This window comes from Chiloscyllium punctatum, chromosome 19 (genome assembly GCF_047496795.1).
Source record: "Chiloscyllium punctatum isolate Juve2018m chromosome 19, sChiPun1.3, whole genome shotgun sequence".
Classification (NCBI taxonomy): domain Eukaryota; kingdom Metazoa; phylum Chordata; class Chondrichthyes; order Orectolobiformes; family Hemiscylliidae; genus Chiloscyllium; species Chiloscyllium punctatum.
The window spans coordinates 74,132,964-74,156,606 of NC_092757.1; the positions used below are offsets into that span (position 1 = coordinate 74,132,964).

At 38.9% G+C, this 23,643-nt stretch overlaps 1 protein-coding gene across 5 annotated transcripts in view; it reads right to left on the reverse strand.

Annotated features, from left to right (window-relative positions):
* Positions 1–471: 471 nt before the first annotated feature.
* Positions 472–23,643, reverse strand: part of LOC140491477 (zinc finger and BTB domain-containing protein 11-like) — a 42,150-nt gene continuing 18,978 nt past the window's right edge. For 2 of the 5 annotated variants that reach the window (XM_072589681.1, XM_072589684.1), the window contains exons 4-10: positions 22,930–23,579; positions 21,614–21,790; positions 18,418–18,624; positions 13,015–13,159; positions 7,340–7,451; positions 3,930–4,093; positions 472–3,612 (exon numbers count right to left, since the gene is read on the reverse strand). In XM_072589681.1, coding sequence (XP_072445782.1) covers positions 3,590–3,612; positions 3,930–4,093; positions 7,340–7,451; positions 13,015–13,159; positions 18,418–18,624; positions 21,614–21,790; positions 22,930–23,579 — 1,478 coding nt within the window. In that variant the 3' untranslated portion in view covers positions 472–3,589. Of the gene's footprint in view, positions 3,613–3,929; positions 4,094–7,338; positions 11,705–13,014; positions 13,160–18,417; positions 18,625–21,613; positions 21,791–22,929; positions 23,580–23,643 lie in introns of those variants that run through there. The other 3 variants (XM_072589682.1, XR_011963320.1, XM_072589683.1) reach the window with 3 other exon arrangements.

A 23,643-nucleotide genomic window follows, 5' to 3' on the forward strand; every position in this document is an offset into this window, starting at 1 on the left:
ATGGAAGCAGGCCATTTGGCCCATCTAATCCATGCTGACCCTCTGAAGAGCATCCCATCCAGACCCACTCCTTACCCAATCCCTATAATCGTGCATTTCCCATAACTAGCCCATCTACCCTGCACATCCCTCAACAGTATGGACAATTTAGCATGGCAAATCCACCTAACCTATACATTTATGGACCATAGAAAAATATAGCACTGAAAAGCATAGCAGGTCAGGCAACATCTGAGGGGCAGGTGAGTCAACATTTCAGGCGAAAGTCTTGAATCAGGAATGAATATCTAATTCATTAAAACAAGGCAATCTCATTGTTACAACCTCCAACCCAGATCACACCATCGCACAACTGGGACTAGAGAGTATGGCCAAACATTTGATTGTGAAAAGTCAACCTACCCACAAGAGTGCCAAGTGCTTTTGATTAATCTCAACAAATAGGTATGGAGAAAATTAACAAACAAACAATCAGTTTTAGTGTCACATTTTTATTTTGCAATTTTAAAGATTTTGCATCATCATACAGTTTAGGTTGGAATAAAATATTTCAAAATACATATCATTGTAAAAACATCAGTACAAGAATAAGAAAATTTATGTTTATGACTGTCCTGGCCTCTATTACCAATAAAAAGGGATTCACACAAACTATTAATTATTCATGAGTCCACTTACAGCCCCCAAAAAATTGGGCTCTTGGCTCATTTGTAAGATTATGCTGTTTCAAAGTTACATGGGGTCACCACTTCTTTGACAAGGTAATCTAAGATTTGAACATGTGGAGTCAGAGGGCTAGGAGTAGAACAGATAACCAGGTGAGTACAGAAAACCAAGTTGAAGTTATTGAGACAGATACGAAGGTTGGTGGGAAGTATATTCCATGAGATGCATGCTGGATTCTGTGCTGTTCACCAATTGCATACCTAATTTGGACAGTTTCAAAAGCTGTGGATGATGCCAAATTTGACAGTGCAATACTGAGGAAGATTGACAAACAAAAACATAGAAGATGTGACAATAAGTTTGCAGAACAAGTGATTAAATGGCAGATGAACTTGTAGGAAAGTGAGAGGTGGGCCACTTTAGTAGTAGGAATAGGATGGTCACATGTTCCTTGTAAAATAGGAGACTAAATGGAAGCAAAGAGGTTGAGAAGTCCAATCTCAAAACATTAAAAGTTGCATCGCAATTTAACAAAAGACAAAAAAAGACTGAAAATGCTGGAATCCAAATTAGACAAAAGGGAGGTTGGAAGAACACAGCAAGCCAGGCTGCATCAGGAGGTGGAAAAGTCAACAATTCGGGCAGAAATCTTCCAGTCCAGATAAAATTTGACCACCTACCCTAAATTAACCATGTAACTAACTAGAAAGAGACTAGCTTAAAGCTTACATAAATAAGTTAATTATGTTAAGTCACTTTATATTGCAGTGCTAATAAATGATTAGAAAATGCGCTTAAATCTTTTAATAACTGGAGTAAAGTTAAAAATCACATAAGTGTAACCACTAATTGAAAATAATTAATGGATTTAAGTTGGTACAAGACATGCTTAATGTTCTGTGCAGTCAAAGGGGACAAAGAAGAACAGAACAATAAAAATTTGGAAAGACAAAGGCAAAAGAATAACATTTCACTTAGGCATGAAGGGCAGAATTTCAACACAACTTGTTGACAGTTGACAGAAGCACTTGCTTCTGTACCCCTGCATACTGTACACATTCCTGCTGTTCTCATTTTTAGTGTATGATGTGCTTGATCAGAGATGGTCTCATTTACCAATACTCGATTTTACAGAAATCAATGAAGTGGTACAGATTTCATAAAGCAGCGAACGAGAACACAGCACACCTTGGTAGTGCCAAGTGCTCATCACACGAGTGCAGTTCTACTATCTGTCGGACACAGTACTAGGTTCTACAGGATAAATTTAGTCAGACTGATTAGGTCTGTTGATGTCTGTTTCTAGATTTGCCAACATAATTCAGTAGCAGTTCATATGGTAAACACAAAGACCAGAGCTTACAACTACTTTAGATATAAATGATAAGTTCCTGAAAAGTATTATAAAATGTAACAAATAATGGTGCAGTGGTAGTGCCCCTACCTCTGTACCAAAAGGCTTGCGTTCAAGTGTCATCTGCTCCAGCAGACATATGTCATAACATGCCTGAACACTTTTTAAAAATTGTCTATAACAGATACATTATCATTTTAGCTGCACTTTAATTCAATGTTTTCACAATTGCAATCTAAAAAATACAACAGCAATTAAAAATGCATATACAACGATACAACCTTTCAGAAATAACCATGAAAACTTACACGCCAAATGTCTGACAAGTACAGAGGAGAGTACAATCAGAAAAAATATAGTTTAAAAAAGCCTCTTCACATTAAACAAAATAACAACAAACCTCAATCAAATTGACGAGATATATATTTCCTTTGGAGTGCCTGCAGAATCTCTGGCAGTGTACCAGACCTGTATTCCTTTATAACTGTAGCCATTAGCCCAAACAATGATATTATCAAGACACAGCTTCTGTTTGCTCCAGGTTATGTTTTACTAGGCTTTGCAGTATCCACTTCAATTAGTGCATTAAAATAGCCCAATTTGTTCACCAAAAACAAACTGGTTCCACCTGCTCATGGCAGCAAAACAAAGCCTGCTGATATAAATCACCGAGCAAGCTGTGTCCACCTCAATGTCAAGTCGAAGCATTTGTTTCCTATTTAACAAATGCATGAACAGACTGAGTACTATTTGAAATACTCGAGAGTCAATCATAAATTAAGAGGTTAACAAATGCGAACGAGGATAAAAAATATAAATAAATATTTACAACTTTCCTTCTCTATCATACTTCAAAAGTTGCAACTCACTTGACAACCGCGCATCCTTTGCTTTGACATTGTCTAAATTAATATTGGAGCTCTACTTTTGATATTTAGAGGAAGAGTGTGGCAATTACATTTCTGAGGTTTCCAACTATTTTTATACTGTCTTAACATGTTCTGTTTCATAATACTTAATCAAATTTTTACACATAGATCATGTTAAAAAAAAATCTATTTCACAGAAAAAGTTTGTTTTCCATGGGGCCCATTCAAAAGATGTTAAAACATCATCAAATGATCATGTAGACGATTAGAATGGAAAGGTCCAGGCATTGAAAACAGGCAGAACTTGGTCATTCACAAATGTTAGAAAATTCAATCAGATAGGTTGGGAACATTTCTGGAGTGTTCACTAGAAATAGTTGGAAATAATTGCCATTCTCCTGAAGTACCTCCCAACATGTCGCTTTATCTCATTCATGGGATCATTGTCCTTGTGTTTCCTATCCATCCTTGGTGAGACAAACATGGCATGGGTCAAGTGTGTTTGAGTATTTGTGTAGAGGCAGCAGTTCTCTTTTAAGTGTAACACGCTTATTTCCATGGAGCTTTTTCATGTGTAGCCATAAACTCTGAGCATCAATGTGAGGATCCAGACAGATGGAACAGACGTAAGGCTTTTCCCCAGTGTGCTCACAAATGTGATGTTGTAGTGAGTGAGGGTCAGCCCAAGATTAGCCACAGGTCAAGCACTGGAAAGGTTTTTGCCTACATCAAAATAAATACAGAAAAGACAACACTTGTTTTCAAAACAGTCAAATATTAGGAATGAAATGTGTGTGGAAACCAGTGTACTTTGTGGCAAATGTTATAATACTAGTGCAGTATGGCTACATCAAAGTCAGACTCCCAGCAGTTTACAATTTAACTCAGAAAATCAGCACTATTTAGCATTACATGGTCTTACAGCTCGTAACAACACAAAAAGACCTGTCATTCTGGTTGGTAACACATGTGAACATCAAGAGATGGAAATATTAGTTATACATAGAATCAGCTGGTCATTTGCTGAACTCAGATGGTACCTGTGTGTTGAGTCATGTGTTTACAGTAGTCCTCAATCTGGTTGAATACCTTGTTACAATGCTCACAAACATGCTGCACAGTTCGGCTGATCTGTGGTATGGCTTCATAAAATGCGCTTCTTGTTTGCTTGCAGTCACAAAACACTTTGCCACATGCATCACACCTAAGTAAAATGTAAAGGTCAATAACAGATGTAACTGTACAAGATCAAGAATCTAACTATGTTGCTCCATTTGAAAAATCCATTTTAAACTTTGCCTGTCTACCTATAATACCAAACAAGATGATATGACCTTGAATTCGCTCACTGATTTGCCTTATCAGCAAAGCCAAAATTAAGAATTTCTGGCATGAATCTAGCTCCCATTAAAATCCCCATAGTAATACATTCAGGTACTACCTTACTGTGTCACAAAGTTACCAGTTTTTTAAAAATGCACTTAATGTAAAGGAGTATAAATCAACGAAACTTCAATTGAAAATTTTAAATGCACTTTGTATGCTGGTTACCTATATATTTTCATTATATTAAAAATGCTTGCATCTGTTTACATTTCCTGCTGTCAAATCTTGGTAAGTTTTCCATTATAAATACATCTATATTTATAATGAAAACTGCCTGTGTGAATTGGTCATGTTGCATTTAAACACTGTCACACGAGGGAAATTGTAGTATTTAGCATTGCTCGGATCTTCAGCTTTCCCTGCAAAGAAATTTTAATGCTGCAACAACTCTAAATTTCTGCCTCACAAAATGTTGAAAGTTTTGCTATTTAACTATATGACAATATAAAATCAACTACTCAAATTAGGGAAGATTATGGGATTTTACAGTGTAGACTGAATTATATCTGTTCCAATTACACCTGGTGTCTAACTTTCATTTACTTGAAGATTACATTTAGACCTGTACAATTCTTCCACCAATTTGATCCCCTTGAACCTGATGACACCATCACTTACTTGGTTGTGGTTCCATGCAGCTCTTTACCCAAAAACTGCAACCTTGAATACTGAGAAGCCATTGAGTTATTCCATCTCTTGGAACTTCATTCAATGTCCATAAATGTACACTTGCCAGATGATGGTGCAATATGGTCTGGAGCAAAACAGTGTTAATTTCTCCAACCTCACACCCCTGAGCCTCTCTAACTCAGAAAACTGAGGTTAGTGTTTACACAGACTCCAAATAGTTTTACAGCACAGAAACAGGTCTTTTGGTCCAAATGGCCTATGCTACCACTTAGGCTCCTCCCACCAGCATATTCTTTTAGAACGCTTAAATGTTTAGCAAGCTTCCCCTAAAGTGCATCTGTGCATTATATGTATTCTGCTTACAGAGTACTGCAACAAGCAGCCCAGCACTGGTCTGCTAATTCATTGCCCACTGCGAAGCATACTGAACAGTTTCTAGTGTGCTCAAGTCTGTTTTGACAAATGGTAGAGTGGGATTGCATACCAAAAAGCTCCATTATGGAACTGAAAGTGGCCTTCACTCCATTTGCGGTACCCCATTTAAAGTGCAGCAAAGTGCTGAGTGACAAGTCTCGAAGGAAAAGGCAGCAGAAAAAGAATGTAATGAGAAATAGATGAGATAGAGAGGGTGAAGGGAGGAGAGAATGGGTTGCTCAAATTCACAGAATCAGCAGCCATGTGTCTTTTGAAGGAAGTTAAGTGAAACACCAGTAATGGGAGGCAAGGGAGAAAGCAGCTTCTACATTTGAGAACATCCATTTTTGTCCCTGAATAAACTTTTCCCACTTTGAATCCCAAAGCCAAAATTAAGCTCAATTGGCAAAGATAACAGGTTCACTAGGAGGTAGCCATCAGTGTGAGACACAAAATGGTACAAATCACACCCGACAACAATGTGTAGGAACAACACCAATGGACGAGTAGTGAGAAAGAAAGGAATTGGGCTGGAAAGCTGTTTCCTTGAATTTGTTTGAATTTAAAATAATAGTAGTAAATTGGAAATTATCTCAACAAAATCGCTATTCACATCCTACATTGCCATCAGAACTATTTATAGAATAAGCAGGCATGTAAGATGGTCTTTTATTTTCAATTATGTTTTGAAGAAAGACATTGCTGTGACAGTGAGGATAAATGCAGGGAATTAATTATTTACTCTGGGGAATGGGTGGCAGTGGGTTAATATCTTGTAATTTCATCTTGCTTACCAGGATTCAGTCCAGACAGAGATAGCCTGAAGGTCTCTCTATCTGCCAGCTTTAAGCAGCCCAAATGAAGTTAGACCTGTCACAATTCACTTCCCAGTGGATGCAACAACACAGCTAGAAAAACCAGCCTAACTTGCTAAAATTGCTAATTTTCCAAGGAACTTTGAATAGTGACTGGCAGAGAAATGGAAAATCTCACTTCAGTGACAATAAGAAATTATCAGCAGGAAAAGGTAGAAGGCTCACTTTATTTGTCCAAACCCAACTGAAGAATTTCCTCACGCAACTAATACATACTACAAGTAAAGAATGGTCCATTCCCCAGCTCTGAATCCAGGATTACATAATTTCTTTTGCTGAATATGTTATGTTGCATCCAAAGTCACCTCTGCTTTTCTCACAAAAATATTTCATCATGTCCACTATCCAAAATCACAACAACAATAGCTGGCAACAAGCCAGGATTACACCATTGATAAATCTTCAATGCTTATCTGGCATTTAAGCTACTGTACTGGCATATTCATCTGTATGATGGACAGCATGGTGACAATGGTGGCACAGTGGTTAGCACTGCTGCCTCACAGTGCCAGAGACCTGGGTTCAATTACCACCTCAGGCAATTGTCTGCGTGGAGTTTGCACACTCTCCCCGTGTTTGCGTGGGTTTCCTCCGGGTGCTCCAGTTTCCCCCCCACAGTCCAAAAACGTGCAGGTCAGGTGAACTGGCCATGCTAAATTGCCCGTAGTGTTAGGTTAAGGGGTAAATGTGGAGGAATGGGTCTGGGTGGGTTGCTCTTCGGAGGGTCGGTGTGGACTTATTGGGCCGAAGGGCCTGTTTCCACACTGTAAGTAATCTAATCAAATGTAATCTAATCTAATCATGACTGCCAGGTAGGCCAAAATTGCAATTATCAGGAAAGGCTTCCACTCACTGAATTTGCAGACTGCATGTGATGCCCAGAAACATACAAACACACATTATATATGTATATCTATATTCACACAACAATTTCCATAATGTTTTCAACTTTGCCATTTCACAACAAAGCAAAAGGCTTAAGGAATGTACAGTGACAGCCTTTGGGTAAGAAATTAAAAACATTTTATTTTTAAAAATGCTTATAAAGAATAACAGAGAACAAAGAGTCCTTTTAAACGGTTTGGAATGCAAGCATTTTAAGTGAAATGTATTTTCACACAATATTGAAAATAACAATACTCAACTGATTATAAAGGATCTTCTCTTCTGAGAGATTATGCTTTTTCTTATGGCGATTACAACTTGAACGGGTTTTAAATCTCTTTCCACACAGAACACAGAAATACTGCAGTTCACCTATTCAAAGAAAGCAGACTGCAAATGTACACTTTAAAATATAAATGGACAACAAACACAGCTGCAGTTTAGATCCATTGGAAGTACTTTTGTCTCTAAAGCGAGAAGATTCAAGCCCAGTACTGAACTCGAACACATACTTTAAACTAACACTCCTGTAAAGTACTGAGAATGTGCTACATTCTTCCAACCAGACATCAAACAAAAGTCTCAACTGACCACTCAAGTGAACTTAGAAAAGTCTCACAGCATTTTCATTTAAGATCTATGATATTTTTTCCCTGTGACCCAATCAACAACTAATTCTACCACAAGACTTCTCGACTGGAAATGTATTCCTTTTGTTACCTGAGTGACTGTTACACACCAATTGGCTGCAGCATTTAATTACTCAACCCTCCCTGTACTTGTTAATCAGATACTTTAATTATGGCATGCTTTGGGTTATTCAGATTATTAACAACACTACATAAGTGCAAATTCATTCAATATGAAATAATTATTATCATGATTATAAAGGTAACCTCAGATTAAAACTGGCATATCATTGAGTGTAATTATAAGTTTGACCACATGATATCGATAGAGTGAAAAATATTAGAGGAATTTAGTGACAGGATCAGACAGAGTTCGCATGGATTTATGAATGACAAATCGGCTGCAATGTTTTAAGGAAGAAAATAGTAGAGTGAATAAGGGGGACCAGTGGATGTGGTTTACTTTGATTTTCAGAAGGCTTTCAACAAGATTCCACATAAGACCTTTGTGTGCAAAATTAAAGTGCATGGGATTAGAGGTGGTGAACTGAAATGAATAGAGAACTGGCAGACAGGAAACAATAGGATTAAAAGGGTCAAAGCTGAGTGGCAGACAGTGAATGGTGGGATACCGCAGGGATCAGTGCTTGGACCTCAGCTATTCACAATATATATTAATGATATAGATGAGGAAACGGTGTGTCACACCTCCAGGTTTGCACATGACAACAAAGCTGGGAGGAAGGGTATACTGTAAAGGTGGATGCAGAAAAACTTCACTGCAATTCATGAAAGTTGAGCGAGTGGGCAAATGCATAGCAGATATAGTATCATGTGCATAAATGCGAGTTATCCACTTTGATAGCAAAACAGGCAGCCAGGTTACTATTGTTACGATACCAGGTAAGCCCTCCCACTTAATTTTTCGGGTAGTCTCTACATGCTGGTGACGTGGCAGTTCTCTTCCTATTTTTTCCCGGTCTTATACCCCCAAAGCATCAGATTGTGTCATTGGCTTTTAAGATTGCCAATATGCTAAATTCAAACTTGATTGGAGTTTGGTTTTTATTGGGGGTATGATTTAAACTGACTGGCCCAATTCAAATCTGTTTTTGTCTCCAGGCAATCAACTATTCCAGCCACCCTAGTAACTGCACCACATGTTACATTGTATCTTATTCAGAACACTTGGTGCTGCTAGCTTTTAACTCTCTTAAAGGTACACGACACGCACATCTTCATAACACAATCTGAATTATGGTAGATCAGGAAAGGGTGAAGTGCAATCCATTCTGAGTGTCCTTGTACAACAGTCACTGAAAGTAAGCATGTAGGTGCAAGAGACATTGAGGAAAACAAATGGTACGTTGTCCTTCACAGCAAGAGTATTCAAGTATAGGAGCAGTGATATCTTACTGCAACTGTACAGAGTATTGGTAAGACCACACATGGATTATTGTGTGCAGTTTTGGTCTCCTTATCTGAAGGAGGATGTTCTGACTACTGAGGGAGTGCAATGAAGTTTTACCAGACTGATTCCTGGGATAGCGACAGTGATGTACGGGGAAAGACTGAATCGGATATGATTATATTCATAGGAGTTTGGAAAAATGAGGAGGTATCTCATAGGAACCTATAAAATTCTCACAGGATTATATAGGATAGATGCAGGAATGGTGTTATCAATAACCAGGAGTCACAGTGGGTACAGAAGGAGATACAGAGTAGGCCTTTTAGGATACAGACAAGGAGAAACTTCATAGCCCAGGAATTGGTGAGAATTCTCTGCCACAAAAAACTGTTCAGGTTCAGGTTAAAACATTGAAATCTTTCCAAGAAAAATGTAGACATAACTCTTAGTACTAAATAGATCAACGGATATGGTGAGAAAACAAGGACAGGTTAGAGTTACATTATCATAAGAACATAAAACCATAAGATAAAGGAGTAGAATTAGGCCATGTGGCCCATCCAGTCTGCTCTGCTATTTGATCATGGCTGATATATTTCTCAGTCTGTTTTTGTGCCTCCTCTCTGTAACCCTTGATCCCCTAACTAAATCAAGAAACTGTCTATATCTGTCTTAAATATACTAAATGAACTCGCCTCTACAGTCTTCTGCAACAATGAGTTCCACAAATCGACCACACTCTGGCTGAAGAAATTCCTCCTCATCTTAGTTCTAAAGGGTCATCCCTTCCCTCTGAGGCTGTGCCCTCAGATCCTCATCCCTCCCACTATTAGAAACATCTTGTCCACATCCAGTCTATCCAGGCTTCTCAGTATTCTGTATATTTCAATGAGATTCTTCACAACCAGCCCCTGCCCCCGCCCCGGTAACTATTAGGAAGCCAATTAACTTCAAAAGGAACACCAGAAACACAATGGACAACACAGATTTGAGGGGAGAAAAAGAGGCACACAATGTGTATGACTGTCAGCCCTTGTTCACCTGTGGGAAGCCTTTTCAACAACAAGCTTCTGCAGAAAGAGCTTCCCCACAGGCTTCTAGCCCCACCAAGCAGCTTCGGAACCAAGAACCTCAGAGGCTGAACAGAAAAGTTGAAACCGGGAACCCAAACCAAGAGCATCATCAGAACAAAAGACATCAGAGACATGGGGAAATCAACCAAGTGCTATGTGAACAAGAGCTTCCAGACACAGGCCTGTTCCAAACCAAGAAACTGACAGCAAGAACCTCAGCAACACTTTAAAACTGTGTTTTCCTCAGGGGTGAGCTTAAACTCCAGAGACCCCAAAGTTTCCAACTTAGCGAACAAAGAGGGGACAGTGCATGGGAACCCAGAAGTAGAAAGCCTGATTCAAGTTTCTGTGGTTAAAATTGCTGTTTACGTTCTCATAGTGTTTAATTTAATAGTACATTTAATAGTACTACTGTCCTCTGTATAGTTGATTATGTCAATTTCACCGTCTATTGCATTTACCTTTATTTTTTGTATTATACTTAACTATTGCATGAAAATAAACACAGATATTCTTTTGCCCTGAAATACTAGTCTACTGCCACCCTCATTTCACATTCTTTAAATAAATCCAGTGTCTAGAATGAGGAATCTGGGGTGATTCGAACCACTATAAGATCATAAATAACTAATTGCAAACCAGAACCCTACATCTTGTATTCTAGCTTTCTCAAAATGAATGCTAATGTCGCATTTGTGTTCCTAACTGCCAAATGAATCTGCATGTTATCCTTAAGAGAATCCTGAACTTGGACTCCTAAATCCCGTTGTGCTTCAGATTTTCAAAGTCTTTCCCCATTTAGAAAATAATCTACGCCTCTACTCTTTCTTCCAATTTGCATAACCTCACACTTCCCCACATTGTATTCTATCTGCCACTTCTTTGTACACTGTCCAAGTCCTTATGCAGCCTCCTCACTCCCTCAATACTAACTGTCTCTGCACCTATCTTTGTATCGTCTGCAAACTTAGCAACAATGCCCTCAGGTCCTTCCAGATTGTTAATGTATAACATGAATAGTTATGGTTCCAACACTGACCCTGTGGAACTCCACTATTCACCAGCTGCCATCCTGAAAAAGACCCCTTTGTCTCCACTCTTTGCCTTTTAACAGTCTGCCAATCCTCTATCCATGCCAATACTTTTCCCCTAAGACCATGGGTCATTCTTATTTGCAGCATTCAGTATGGCACCTGGATGGTGATGGCTAGCACGAGGGGACATAGCTTTAAATTGAGGGGTGATACATATAGGACAGATGTCAGAGGTAGGTTCTTTACTCAGAGAGTAGTTAGGATGCAGAACATCCTGCCTGCAACAGCAGTAGACTTGCCAACTTTAAGGGCATTTAAATGGTCACTGGTTAAACGACCAGTGTTTATAATCCTGATGAAGGGCTTTTGCCCGAAACGTCGATTCTCCCTGGTCCTCGGATGCTGCCTGACATGTTGAGCTTCTCCAGCACCACACTCTTGGCTCTGAAATCTCCAGCATCTGCAGTCCTCATTTCTCCTATATCGGTGATAATGGAATAATGTAGGTTAGATGGGCTTCAGATTGGTTTCACAAGTCAGCGCAACATAGAGGGCTGAGGGCCTGTACTGCGCTGTAATGTTCTATATACATAATAAGTATGTATATCGATATATATATGTACAGAAAGGCCATCTGTAAATCTAAATAGATCACATTCATAGACTCTCCTTTATCTAACTTACTTATTGCCTCCTCTAAGAATTCTTAACAAATTTATCAAGTTTAACCTCCCCTTGATGATGCCATACTGACTCAGCCTTTTTCTTAAAACCACGCACTCCTAATTACTCTGCAATCTCATCCATAATAATGGACTCTAAAATCTTACCAACAAATGAGGCCAGGCTAACTAGCCTATAATTTCCTGTTTTCTGCCTTTCTCCCTGCTTAAGCAAGGTGCTGCATTAAACATTTTCCAGTCCTCCGACACTCTCCCTGAGTCCAATGATTCCTGAAAGATCACAACCAATGCCTTTACAATCTCCTCAGCTGTCTCCTTCAGAACACTGGACTGTACTCCATCCAGTCTGAGTAATATATCCACTTTCAGACCTTTCAGCTTCTCCAGCACTTTCTCCTTAGTGATGATCACTACACTTATCTCTCCTGAATTTCTCATACTCTACTAGTGTCTTCCACCGAGAAGAGAGATGCAAAGTAGCTATTCAGTTCCTGCACCATTTCTTTGTTCCCATTATTATGACTCCAGTCTCATTTTCCAGTAGTCCAATGACCAGTCTTGCCTCTCTCCCTCTTACCTTTTATATATCCAGAAGAAAAACTCTTGCAACCTTCTTTTAAATGATTAGTCAGCTTACCCTCATATTTCATTTTCTCCCCCTTACTGATTTCTTTTTTTGTTGTTCTCTGCTGGTTTTTAAAGTCTTCCCACTAACTTCATCCATAATCATGTCGAATGACAAAGTAGGCTTGAAGGGCCAAATAATCTACTCCTGCTAGAATATTCCATGTTTCCATGTTAACAATTTAGGAAGGTCTTATGGCACCTTTCTCAAGAATTATGAGCTCCACGCGACCTGATCAACATCTCTCACACAAAGCAGATTGCCACTCTTCTAAAACACTATGTTCACATTGCACCACAAAGATCAAGAGGATCTGGAATTTTGAGTCTAATGCTGACCATGAAAACACTGTCTGTCAAATGCTGGAAAAACTCAACTGGTTCACGAAGATCCTTTCGGGAAGGAAAGTGCCATCCTTATCTGGTCTGTGAATGAGAAACCCACTCTACAAAAAAGAGAATTAATGTTCTGGAAACATACCTGAGTGAGCAAGTTTGTGGTACCACAATGAACTGGCATTGAAATATTCTTTCCCACAAAATTCACAATGGTAGTCCTCTGCATCTTGATGATATTTCATGTGGAGCTTCAAGATGTGGATATAAGCAAAAGACTTCTCACAGATCTGCCAAAGCAATGAAGAATGTTAATTTCATTTTGAACTTCTTAAAAGAAGGCATAAAGAGGTTCAGTTAGTTGCTTTTGTCCACAGAGTTACTGCCAAAATCAGAGGGTGTGGGACAATATCGATATCCAAATGAAAAAAATACAAACCAAGGGCTTGGTCAGCTTGATAAATCTGAATTGGGTGGGAAACTCACTGAAACTTGATGCCATATGCGAAACTGTGTTGCAATTAACTCTAACTAGAGTGTTTCATAATTATACTCTGGATGCAAGAACCAGCAATCAAAACTCTCAAGAACAATATTAAATTGGGGCCTACTGGATTAGCAGTGGGAGCATATATGGAATTCTGATTAATTGAAACATGTCTCTATTTATTTAAAACACAGGCACTTGTTTTATTGAATGAAGATGTTAAAATTTGCTCAACAGCAAAGTTATATGCTGTCTATAAGTTGTGATAATGATGACCTGTTTCCATGTTAACAATTTAGGAAGGTCTTATGGCACCTTTCTGAAGAATTATGAGCTTCACGCGATCTGATCAACATCTCTCACAGATACTACCACAAAGCAGACTGCCACTCTTCTAAAACACTCTGTTCACACTGCACCGCATTGAAGAGCAAGAGGATCTGGGTTCAGATCCCACACTGACAGTTGGTGTATATATTATATATAGGAAAGATTCCTATGACACAATAACAAGTGTCTCTGGTACAAATATTCATTGAACGTATTTCAATCAATCAATGAGGTTACTACTCTGAAGATTATTTTTGGAATATTATTTTCAGACTACCGGAACAATTGTTAATGAGCTGGGGACCTGAGTTCAAATTCAGCCATGACAGATGGTGAAACTATTGTTAATTGCTGGAAGAACCCATCTGGTTCATTAAGGTCCTTTAGGGAAGGAAATTGTTATTTTTACCTGGTCTGGCCGACATGTGACTCCAGATCCATAGCTGTTCATTATTTTGCCACTCACATTCACTCTGGAAAAATGCTTTGTTTCTTTACTTCAATCATGACCACTCATTTGACTTTCGTTTCATATGTATTTTTTGATCTCCTGCAGTCTACCTTACTGCACTCCTTCAGTTTTAGTCTTCCATGTCCTAACTCTTTCAACAATATAAAATCCATCACATTATTGTCTTTCCTTGGTTCTGTTTCACTTAAAATGTTAACTTTGTTTTTCTCTGTCTCTCTACAAATACATCTAGACTTGCGGCACATTTCCAGCACTTTATGCTTTTAATTCAGATTTTCAAGTTCAGATTCAGCTGCTGCATTTTGCCTTTATTTGAGTACAAATGGTCAAAGTATTTATCCAAATGGGCAAACTCCCTATAGAATGGTTAGGATTATTCATCATCTGGGTGAATCATAATTGTGTCTCCAGGATTTTCAACGTATAAAGGGTCTTATAGGGCAGAACATGCACATAGCAAGTGTCACTTTGCAACAGACTGCTTGGCCTCATCATCCTATGAGGATCTAAAATCTGGATTTAGGCTGTTGTCAGGAGTAACCATTTAATACATGCCCTTACTAACAACAAAATGGCTTCTTAATGTGAGTAACAAAGTAACACAACAAAATGGCTTCTAGGCTGCAAATTGACAGTTCTGTTTAAAATGGCTTTTAACCCTGCTAAAAGCTGCATTCCTGAACCAAAGATTAGCAGACAATGCTACCTTCACAGTATGGAATTAACCAAGCTAGATAGAACATTACTAACCATCCTAGCTAACCTTGGAGACACAGATGTCGAGAGATAAAATGTGCAAAACAAAGTTAGTTCCCAGGAAATATCATTAGCTTCACTTTATGTCTATAAATGTCATTTTATTGGATTTGCTCTGTAATTAAGGCTGTACGATTCTTTAAGAACCATATAAAAATTGTCTTTGTTTTAAGCCATTTGCGCAGTTTCTCTCAGGAACACAGAAGTGTTTAACCTCCGTGCTGCTAGACAACCTGAGCCTGGCCGTGATAATAAAGTGTGAAATCTTGCAGAATTAGACCAAACTGCTACTGTTTATTTGACTGATCGCAGAAACGAGGGACCCTTCCTGTGGACCGAGATCTTCACATACGTTTAGAAGCTTATCTCACTATCTGGATTTATTTTTCTACATGACTAGTAAAACTTAATAACTAATAATGCGACAGATAAATTTTAATACCTTTGAAACAAAATATACGTTATTGATCTGAAACAGCAAGGCAGGTTCTTAAACTTATAATGGCAAAGTCACAGCATCAGTCAATTAACACTGCAGAAAACCACTTCCGTGGACTCGATGAGCTGAATGGCCTGCCAAAACCATACGATTCTTCCAAACATTTTATTCTCCCTTACCTTTCAAAGTGAACTTGCAATTTTCAGATTAATATAACTGTCCTAAATAAAATTGAATTTCTTTATTGCAATTTATGTCCCAGTCAAGCAAGATTTTTCCAAATTTTCAAATTTTAACCCAAAATGTAATTTCATTTCATTAATTCAAGAGTGACGATGGCATGTAGCATTACTTCCACTGCTCTCTCTGTTCCTTGCTGAATCATTTCAGCAGTTTCAGACACCAGCTTATAATGTTAAGTGCATGCTGGGGACCAGGTTGTGCAGTGACAGGAAACCACTGCTTGTTATTTTTCAAATATAATTTTGTTTTGGGCTGACTTCAATGAGATGAAGTGAAAACTTCCTCTCTTTCCACCTGCTCTACAGGACCTCTAATGAATTCAAACAGGTGGATCAATAGTACCAGCACTAGATGCCCACAGCAGAATTTTGACCCCTATTCCAATAGAAGATTGAGTAGTATGAAATTAGATAAATCCAGCCAGGTGCCAGAAGTGTTGATGTTACAGCTAAACTATATTGTTAAAGAACAAAAGGGGGCTCACTATGCATCTAGCTATTCTGCAGATGATTTAGGCGTGTTCAGTGTAAATAAGGCATGCCCAAAATGGGAAATTGTTCCATTGCACAACACAGCCTGTTGTGTGTGTGTGTCTGGAAAGATCTGAAAGAGTTAATGCTAGATTGGAGTGTATTAAGCAGCAGCCACTGTGTCATGAGGACCCAGTGGGAGAGTAAATTAGGAACCTGCAGGAGACAAGATTGAAGGTTAGGCCAAAGAGTTATTGATTTTTACAGCACAGAGAAAGGCTCTCTAGTCTATTGTGTCCATGTCAGTCATCAAGCATCTATCTAGTCTCATCCCATTTTCTAGCACTTGGCTCACAGCCTTTTAGGCTATGGTACTTCAAGTGATCAGCTAAATACTTCTTCAATGCTGCGATGTTTTGTGTTTCAATGACCCTTTCAGACAGTGAGTTCCAAACTCACCCCACACTTCGGATGAAATAAAATTCTGAATAGGCTGTGGTTGTTTTCTCTGGAGCATTGAAGGCTGAGGGGTTACCTTGTAGAGGTTTAGAAAATCATGAGGTGCATGGGTAGGGTAAATAGACAAGGTCTTTTCCCTGGGTTGGGGGAGTCCAGAATATGAGGGCAAAGATTTAGGGCGAGTGGAAAAAGGTTTAAAAGGGACCTAAGGGGCAACCTTTTCAAGCAAAGGGTAGCGCGTGTATGGAATGAGCTGCCAGAGGAAGTAGTGGAGGCTGGTACAATTACAACACTTAAAAGGCATCTGGTTGGGTACATGAATAGGAAGAGTTTAGAAGGATATGGGCCAAATGGTGGCAAATGGGACTAGATTAATTTAGGACATCTGATCGGCATGGACGAGTTGGACCGAAGGGTCTATTTCTATGTTGTACACCTCTAGGCTCCAAATCTCCTCTAAACCTCCTGACCATTACCTTAAGTCTATACCCATTAGTTACTGAGCCCTCTATGAAGGGGCAAACTTTCTTCCTATCTACACTACCTGTGCCCCTCAATCTCAGGCCCCACTCAACTTTCTCTGCTATAAGGAAATAACCCCAGCCTACAGGTCGTTCTGCTAAAACATGTGTTTCATTAACATGCATTTTGACAAGGGGTCAGTTAGACTCGAAACATCAGCTCTTTTCTCTCCTTACAGATGCTGCCAGACCTACTGAGATTTTCCAGCATTTTCTCTTTTGGTTTCAGATTCCAGCATCCGCAGTAATTTGCTTTTAACCAGGTCTGACAGGTTTATTTGAAAACACAAGCCTTTGGAGCAGCTGGTTTCAAACAGACCTGTAGGACTATAACCTGGCGTTGTGTGACTTCTGACTCTCTTCATTGCTGAATCACCCCAACTCAGGCAATATCCTGGTGAATCTTCTCTGCAGCCTCTCTGGTGCAATCACATCCTTCCCATATATGGTGACCAGAACTGCACACAGAATTCCAACTGTGGCCTAACTAACATCTTATGCAGCTCCAATATAATCTCCCTGCTTCCGCATTAAAAACTGTCATCCCAATAGTCTTTGTAGTATTGAACAGACTGTTCACATGAGCTGTGAACAATTGCAGAGGAACAACGAACTACATTTTGTTTACTGTCTAAGATTCTTCTTATTAGACCAGAAAGTACCGACCCTCACACGCATTAGGCTATCTAAGTCTCGAAAGAATCCAAACATTTAGAAGTTGGCAGTACATACAACACTGTCATGCCTCATCTGGTGAACACTATAAAACAGTATAGGATATACTGCTCCCTATTAATACAGAATAAAAAAACTCCAACATCATATATTTTCAATCATACTCAGAACCAGTAATCTGTTGCTTTCTGCTATAAGCAGCAAAAGAGTACCAGGATAAAATCACTCAAAACCCAACTTTAATTTTTAAATAATGAAAAGTAACAATGTTTATGAACTATAAAGAAGACAACATACAGATAATAGCATTGGAACATCACCCCATCACACATCATTACCTGACACTATTCTTGGCCAGAATATTAACAAATGAAGATTAAATTACTTCAGTGAAGAATGTCATGCTCCCAGTGTATCAACAATAAAACTGCAGAATAATTTGAAATGCCACACCAATCACGAAATATTCATTTGCTTTCTGCCTGCCTACTGTAAACAAACAACTCTAATCTCATTAACAAAGCCCTTTGAATCAATCCAGTTTGAATCTAATCTCCTGATTTTGCTTGTTTGAATCTAATCATGTGACATTATCCATCACTTGCTTGGCAGTGACTGATAAAAATCTCTCTTCAGGCAACAGAGATCATGACATAGCTTCATCCAAAAATATAATTTTAAAAGACATAACCATACCATGCATTTGTGTGGTTTGGCCCCAGCATGCTTCAACTCATGCATCTCCAGTTCATAAAGGCTGTGACTCAGTTTTCCACACGTGGTACATATAAGTTTCCGTTGCTTATGCTTCACTGTACCAGAACTGGACCTACGTCGATCAGGGACATGTCTCTTCAAATGAGTCTTCAATGAAGATGTATAAGAAAACTCCTTACCACAGACCTAAAAACAGAATTTTGTGAAAATATAGTTTCAAACTGTTTTCTTTAAAACATTAAATCCTGTTCATGGTCTATTTTGCTAGATACAACAGGAAAATACAATTTCTTATCTCTGCTGTGCTAAAGGGGGCAGGCATCAAACAAAAGAGAATGAAAGCTAGGATAAACTTGCTCTAAAATAAGTTAATAAATAACAGAACTAACTATCGCAGAAGATACATAGCCTATATTGTGAAGACACTACTTTACAATCAGCTTAATTCAAATGTTTAATTTGACTTTAAAACATAAATGCTTTTTCAACTTGTGAACCTATTATCTGCTAACATTTAACAATCTATTGAACAAAACATATAACTCCCATGCACTGCAGTGTTAGCCAAGAGATAACATGATTATAAGTGACACATTACTTCACATGGGATGTGGAAGTCTCTAGTCAAACAATTTAGCAAAACATTCAGAGTAAATCATCAGTTTGACAAAGAGGCACATTGATAATGATGTTGTGGTTCTGTTCACCAAGCTGGGAATTTGTGTTGCAGACGTTTCATCCCCTGTCTAGGTGACATCCTCAGTGCTTGGGAGCCTCCTGTGAAGCGCTTCTGTGTTGTTTCCTCCAGCATTTATAGTAGTTTGCCTCTGCCACTTCCGGTTGTCAGTTCCAGCTGTCCGCTGCAGATGCCAGTATATTGGGTTCAGGTCGATGTGGTTGTTGATAGAATCTGTGGATGAGTGCCATGCCTCTAGGAATTCCCTGGCTGTTCTCTGTTTGGCTTGGCCTATAATAGTAGTGTTGTCCCAGTCGAACTCATGTTGCTTGTCATGAAGATGTATAAGCGTGTGTGGCTATTAAGGATATTTGGTGTTCATGGATACGGATCGTTAGCTGTCTTCCTGTTTGTCCTATGTAGTGTTTTGTGCAGTCCTTGCATGGGATTTTGTACACTACGTTGGTTTTGCTCATGCTGGGTATCGGGTCCTTCATCCTGGTGAGTTGTTGTCTGAGAGTGGCTGTTGGTTTATGTGCTGTTAGGAGTCCTAGTAGTCGTAGTAGTCTGGCTGTCAGTTCAGAAATGTTGTTGATGTATGGTAACATGGCTAGTCCTTTGGGTTGTGGCATGTCCTCATTCTGTTGTCTTTCCCTTAGGCATCTGTTGATGAAATTGCGGGGGTATCCGTTTTTGGCGAATACACTGTAGAGGTGTTCTTCTTCCTCTTTTTGCAGTTCTGGTGTGCTGCAGTGTGTTGTGGCCCTTTTGAACAGGGTCTCGATGCAATTTCGTTTGTGTGTGTTGGGGTGGTTGCTTTCATAGTTCAGGACTTGGTCTGTGTGTGTGGCTTTCTTGTATATCTTTGTGGTGAATTCTCCGTTCGGTGTTCTCTGTACCATCACATCTAGGAATGGGAGTTGGTTGTCCTTTTCTTCCTCTCTAGTGAATCTGATTCCTGTGAGTGTGGCATTGATGATCCGGTGTGTGTTCTCTATTTCTGTGTTTTTAATGATTACGAAGGTGTCATCCACATATCTGACCCAGAGTTTGGGTTGAATTTGCGGTAAGACTGTTTGTTCTAATCTTTGCATTACAGCTTCTGCTATGAGTCCAGAGATGGATGAGCCCATGGGTGTGCCATTGATTTGTTCATATATTTGGTTGTTGAATGTGAAGTATGTTGTGAGGCACAGGTCCAGTAGTTTGGACTGAGGATGTCACCTAGACAGGGGACGAAACGTCTGCAACACAAATTCCCAGCTCGGCGAACAGAACCACAACAACAAGCACCTGAGCTACAAATCTTCTCACAAACTTTGAATTGATAATGATATATTTTCAATCTTTAGGTAATATTACTAGTAAATGAAAAATTGTGAAAATGTTGATGTATGAGCAGTAATCTTATTAAGAACCACTTAGAAGTATATTCTTCACACTACAATAGGGCAAGATAATTTCAGGTTCAACATTAACGCACAAGTGGGTTACATTTTCTACTTGAAGTTGCATCAGCAGGAAATTTGGCCAGCTGAAAATTTCTGTTATTACCGGGGAAACAAACTTGACTCCGACTCCAAGGTCACTGTAATAATAAAGGAGAGTTCCCAGTCTCTGCCAGGATGTTATAGGAGTCTGGGCTAGAATCGTGCATCAGCAGGTCCTGAGGGTCTACTGAAGGCAAAACATAAGGACGTAGGTGATGTGCTATCAATCAATAGCTTTTTCAACACTCCTGGTCACCGCCCCAAATTTCTCCAAATTTTTGTTATCTGAGAACAGCTTCTCAAAGACTGTCACTCAAAAATAAAATACTTCTGCAGGATTCAAGTGTCTTCAACAATGTGGTCAGACTGAGTTATCCAATAGCCACTAATAGCTACGGAAGTGTCAAATACATCAAAAAGGATCCTTTATTATAGCAGTAACCCTGGGGCTGGAATCGGGTTTGTTTCCCTGAAAATAGTTAAGGTTTCCACCTGGCCAAATTTTCTGCTGATGCAACTTCCACATTGAGAGTGTAGCGGTTTTGTGTGTTAATATTGAACCTGAAACTGGACACTGGAATTTTAGAACAGAGTACTCACAGCAGCTTGCTAGATGTGTATTGGCCTGGACCATCTCAGTGAGATGGCAGCTCTTAATTCGTTTTCAGCTTTTTAGTTACAAAGCACCAACTAGGTAGGGAGAAATCTCAAGGAAGAACTGTGAACTGTACTAATGTGTTAACATCGTGTGACAATGTTATGTACAATTCTGAGTGCCCTCTTCACTTGTTTGTTCGTCATACCTGACAGAGGCAATGCTTTTTTGGCTTTTTATACAGCATTGCAGTTCCCATAATAGCAAAACATAGAATATGAAGCTAACATACAAATTTACAGGACATTGGGTCATGCCAGATTACTTGCTCTAGTAATCATTGCTCTACAGCTGTGCACAATAGTTTTGTACTAAGAAGAGGCTTTAAGGCAAGTAGTCTCGGGGTGGACTTACTGCACATTTGAATTCCTTTGTTTTGCCATGCATTTCCACATGCTTCTGTAGATTCCATGCTGAATGGAATGATTCACCACACTCAGTACAGGCAAAACTGGCAATGCTTTCATCCTTCATTTTGGTGAGTGACTTGAATGCTAATTGCTTCCATCGCTTCAACCGCCTTTGATGAACCTAATAAAATTACCAAGGCAGATATTAATTTATGATTATTTCTCTCTGTCTTATCAGAGAATTTAAGGTGAGGTTGTCATAGTCCTACTGGCCCATAGCACTGCTCTTTCATTAGAAAGAGATAACTGTTGACAGTTTAGCCTGTCAGATGCTACACTTCAGGCATGGGGAGAGGTTGAGAAGGACAGCCCTTCATGGTAACCTCAGCCAGTGCAGGAATTCAACTTAACGCTGTTGTCATCACTCTGCATTGTAAACTGACAAGAGTTAACCAACCTCCATCAGAGAGAGAAAAAAAGCACAAAGAATGACATTGAGAAGCTCCGCTCATTGTGAATAAAATAATACTTTAAAAAATTAAAGTGATCACACTAAGGATAGAATGAATAAAACAATAAGGAAAAGGCCACCACCCAACAGTAGCGTGTTCATTTACAATTATAGAAGAATTTATTAGATCTCTTATCATAGAACAACCCAATGCCATAGGAGAAATAACTACATTCTATTTTTGACAGATCAATATTTTTGTGTACACATATAACCTAAACATGTACGGGGTATCCTTATGAAAACTAGGTTTTGACGTTCCAATTATGATTTAAAATTCCATTATCACATTACTTTTTCTCCCCATTCTATAACACTATAATGCAGATCCTTATGCAGCAGGAAAGCAAAGCTATGCTGTTCAAAGATTTTTTGAGCCTATTCTTCAGTCACTTACAAGTTGAGCGAGACCACATTGGGAAAGCCCCAGCTTGAAACGACTGCAGGCTATAGAAGGGATGTAATGTTTATCTTTTAACTTGATTTCTTTGTTTTCCTCATTTATACTGTGAAGAACTGTAATGTAGAAATTTGAGCTTTTTTTCCCCTCTATTTTTGTACCTAATCTAGTTTAGTACCTAAAATTTGTAACTAGGCACTTTGTACCTAAGATGGAACAGTGTGGCGACATCGCACACTTTTCACTGTACTCGTGTATTGTTGTACTTGAGTACAAGTGACAATAAAACCTGATTCAATTCCAATCAATTTTGATGTTAACGCTTGTTATGATTTCACTTGGCCCTGTAATCCATGTGTTTTAAATGACTCAGAATCAATTACTTTTGATTTAGAGTTAGGACACTCACCTTTTGCTTTACACATTTGAACATTCCTGATCTTTTTAGGCTGTCGGTAATGAAGCTGCTCTCGTTGGCTGTGATACAGTCCACTCCAAGTGTTACTTCAACTTCAGGATTTGAAGCTTTGTGGTCACACTGGTTTTCAACATTTGAATTTACATTTTCCTCATCACTCATTGCCACACAATCTACTTCTCTGTCAAATGCTTGCAAAGCATTTCCATTGTCTGAACCTCTCCAGATATATCTTTCCTGATCTTTGTTGACAATGTTTCCTCTTTCATCAACTCTGTGAGATTGATTACCTCCAACTTTGTTGCATTTATCACCTTCTTTGATAGGAGATTCAAAGAGTTGAGACATTAGAGCAGATTCTCTTTTAGAACAGGTCACTTTATTTGCAGCATTGCAGGTCAACAAGTTTATTTGCTTCGATGTACAGGCAGGGGCTTTGCTGGCTGAATTACATGATCTGCCATCATAGCTCTCTTTATTAATTTCCATTTCCAGCTGAATCTGTTTACACAGATTGACAACTTCCTCCATCTTGAGGTGCTCAGCAACACTAATGATGTCATCCAGGTGAAGCATTTCAATTATCAAGCAGGATGTGTAACAGAAATCCAACAAAGGTAAAAAACTTGTTTTCGAAAAGCCTGCAACATCAATTTTAAAAAATGCATTCATGGATGAAAATAGTTTGATGATATAATTGCACAT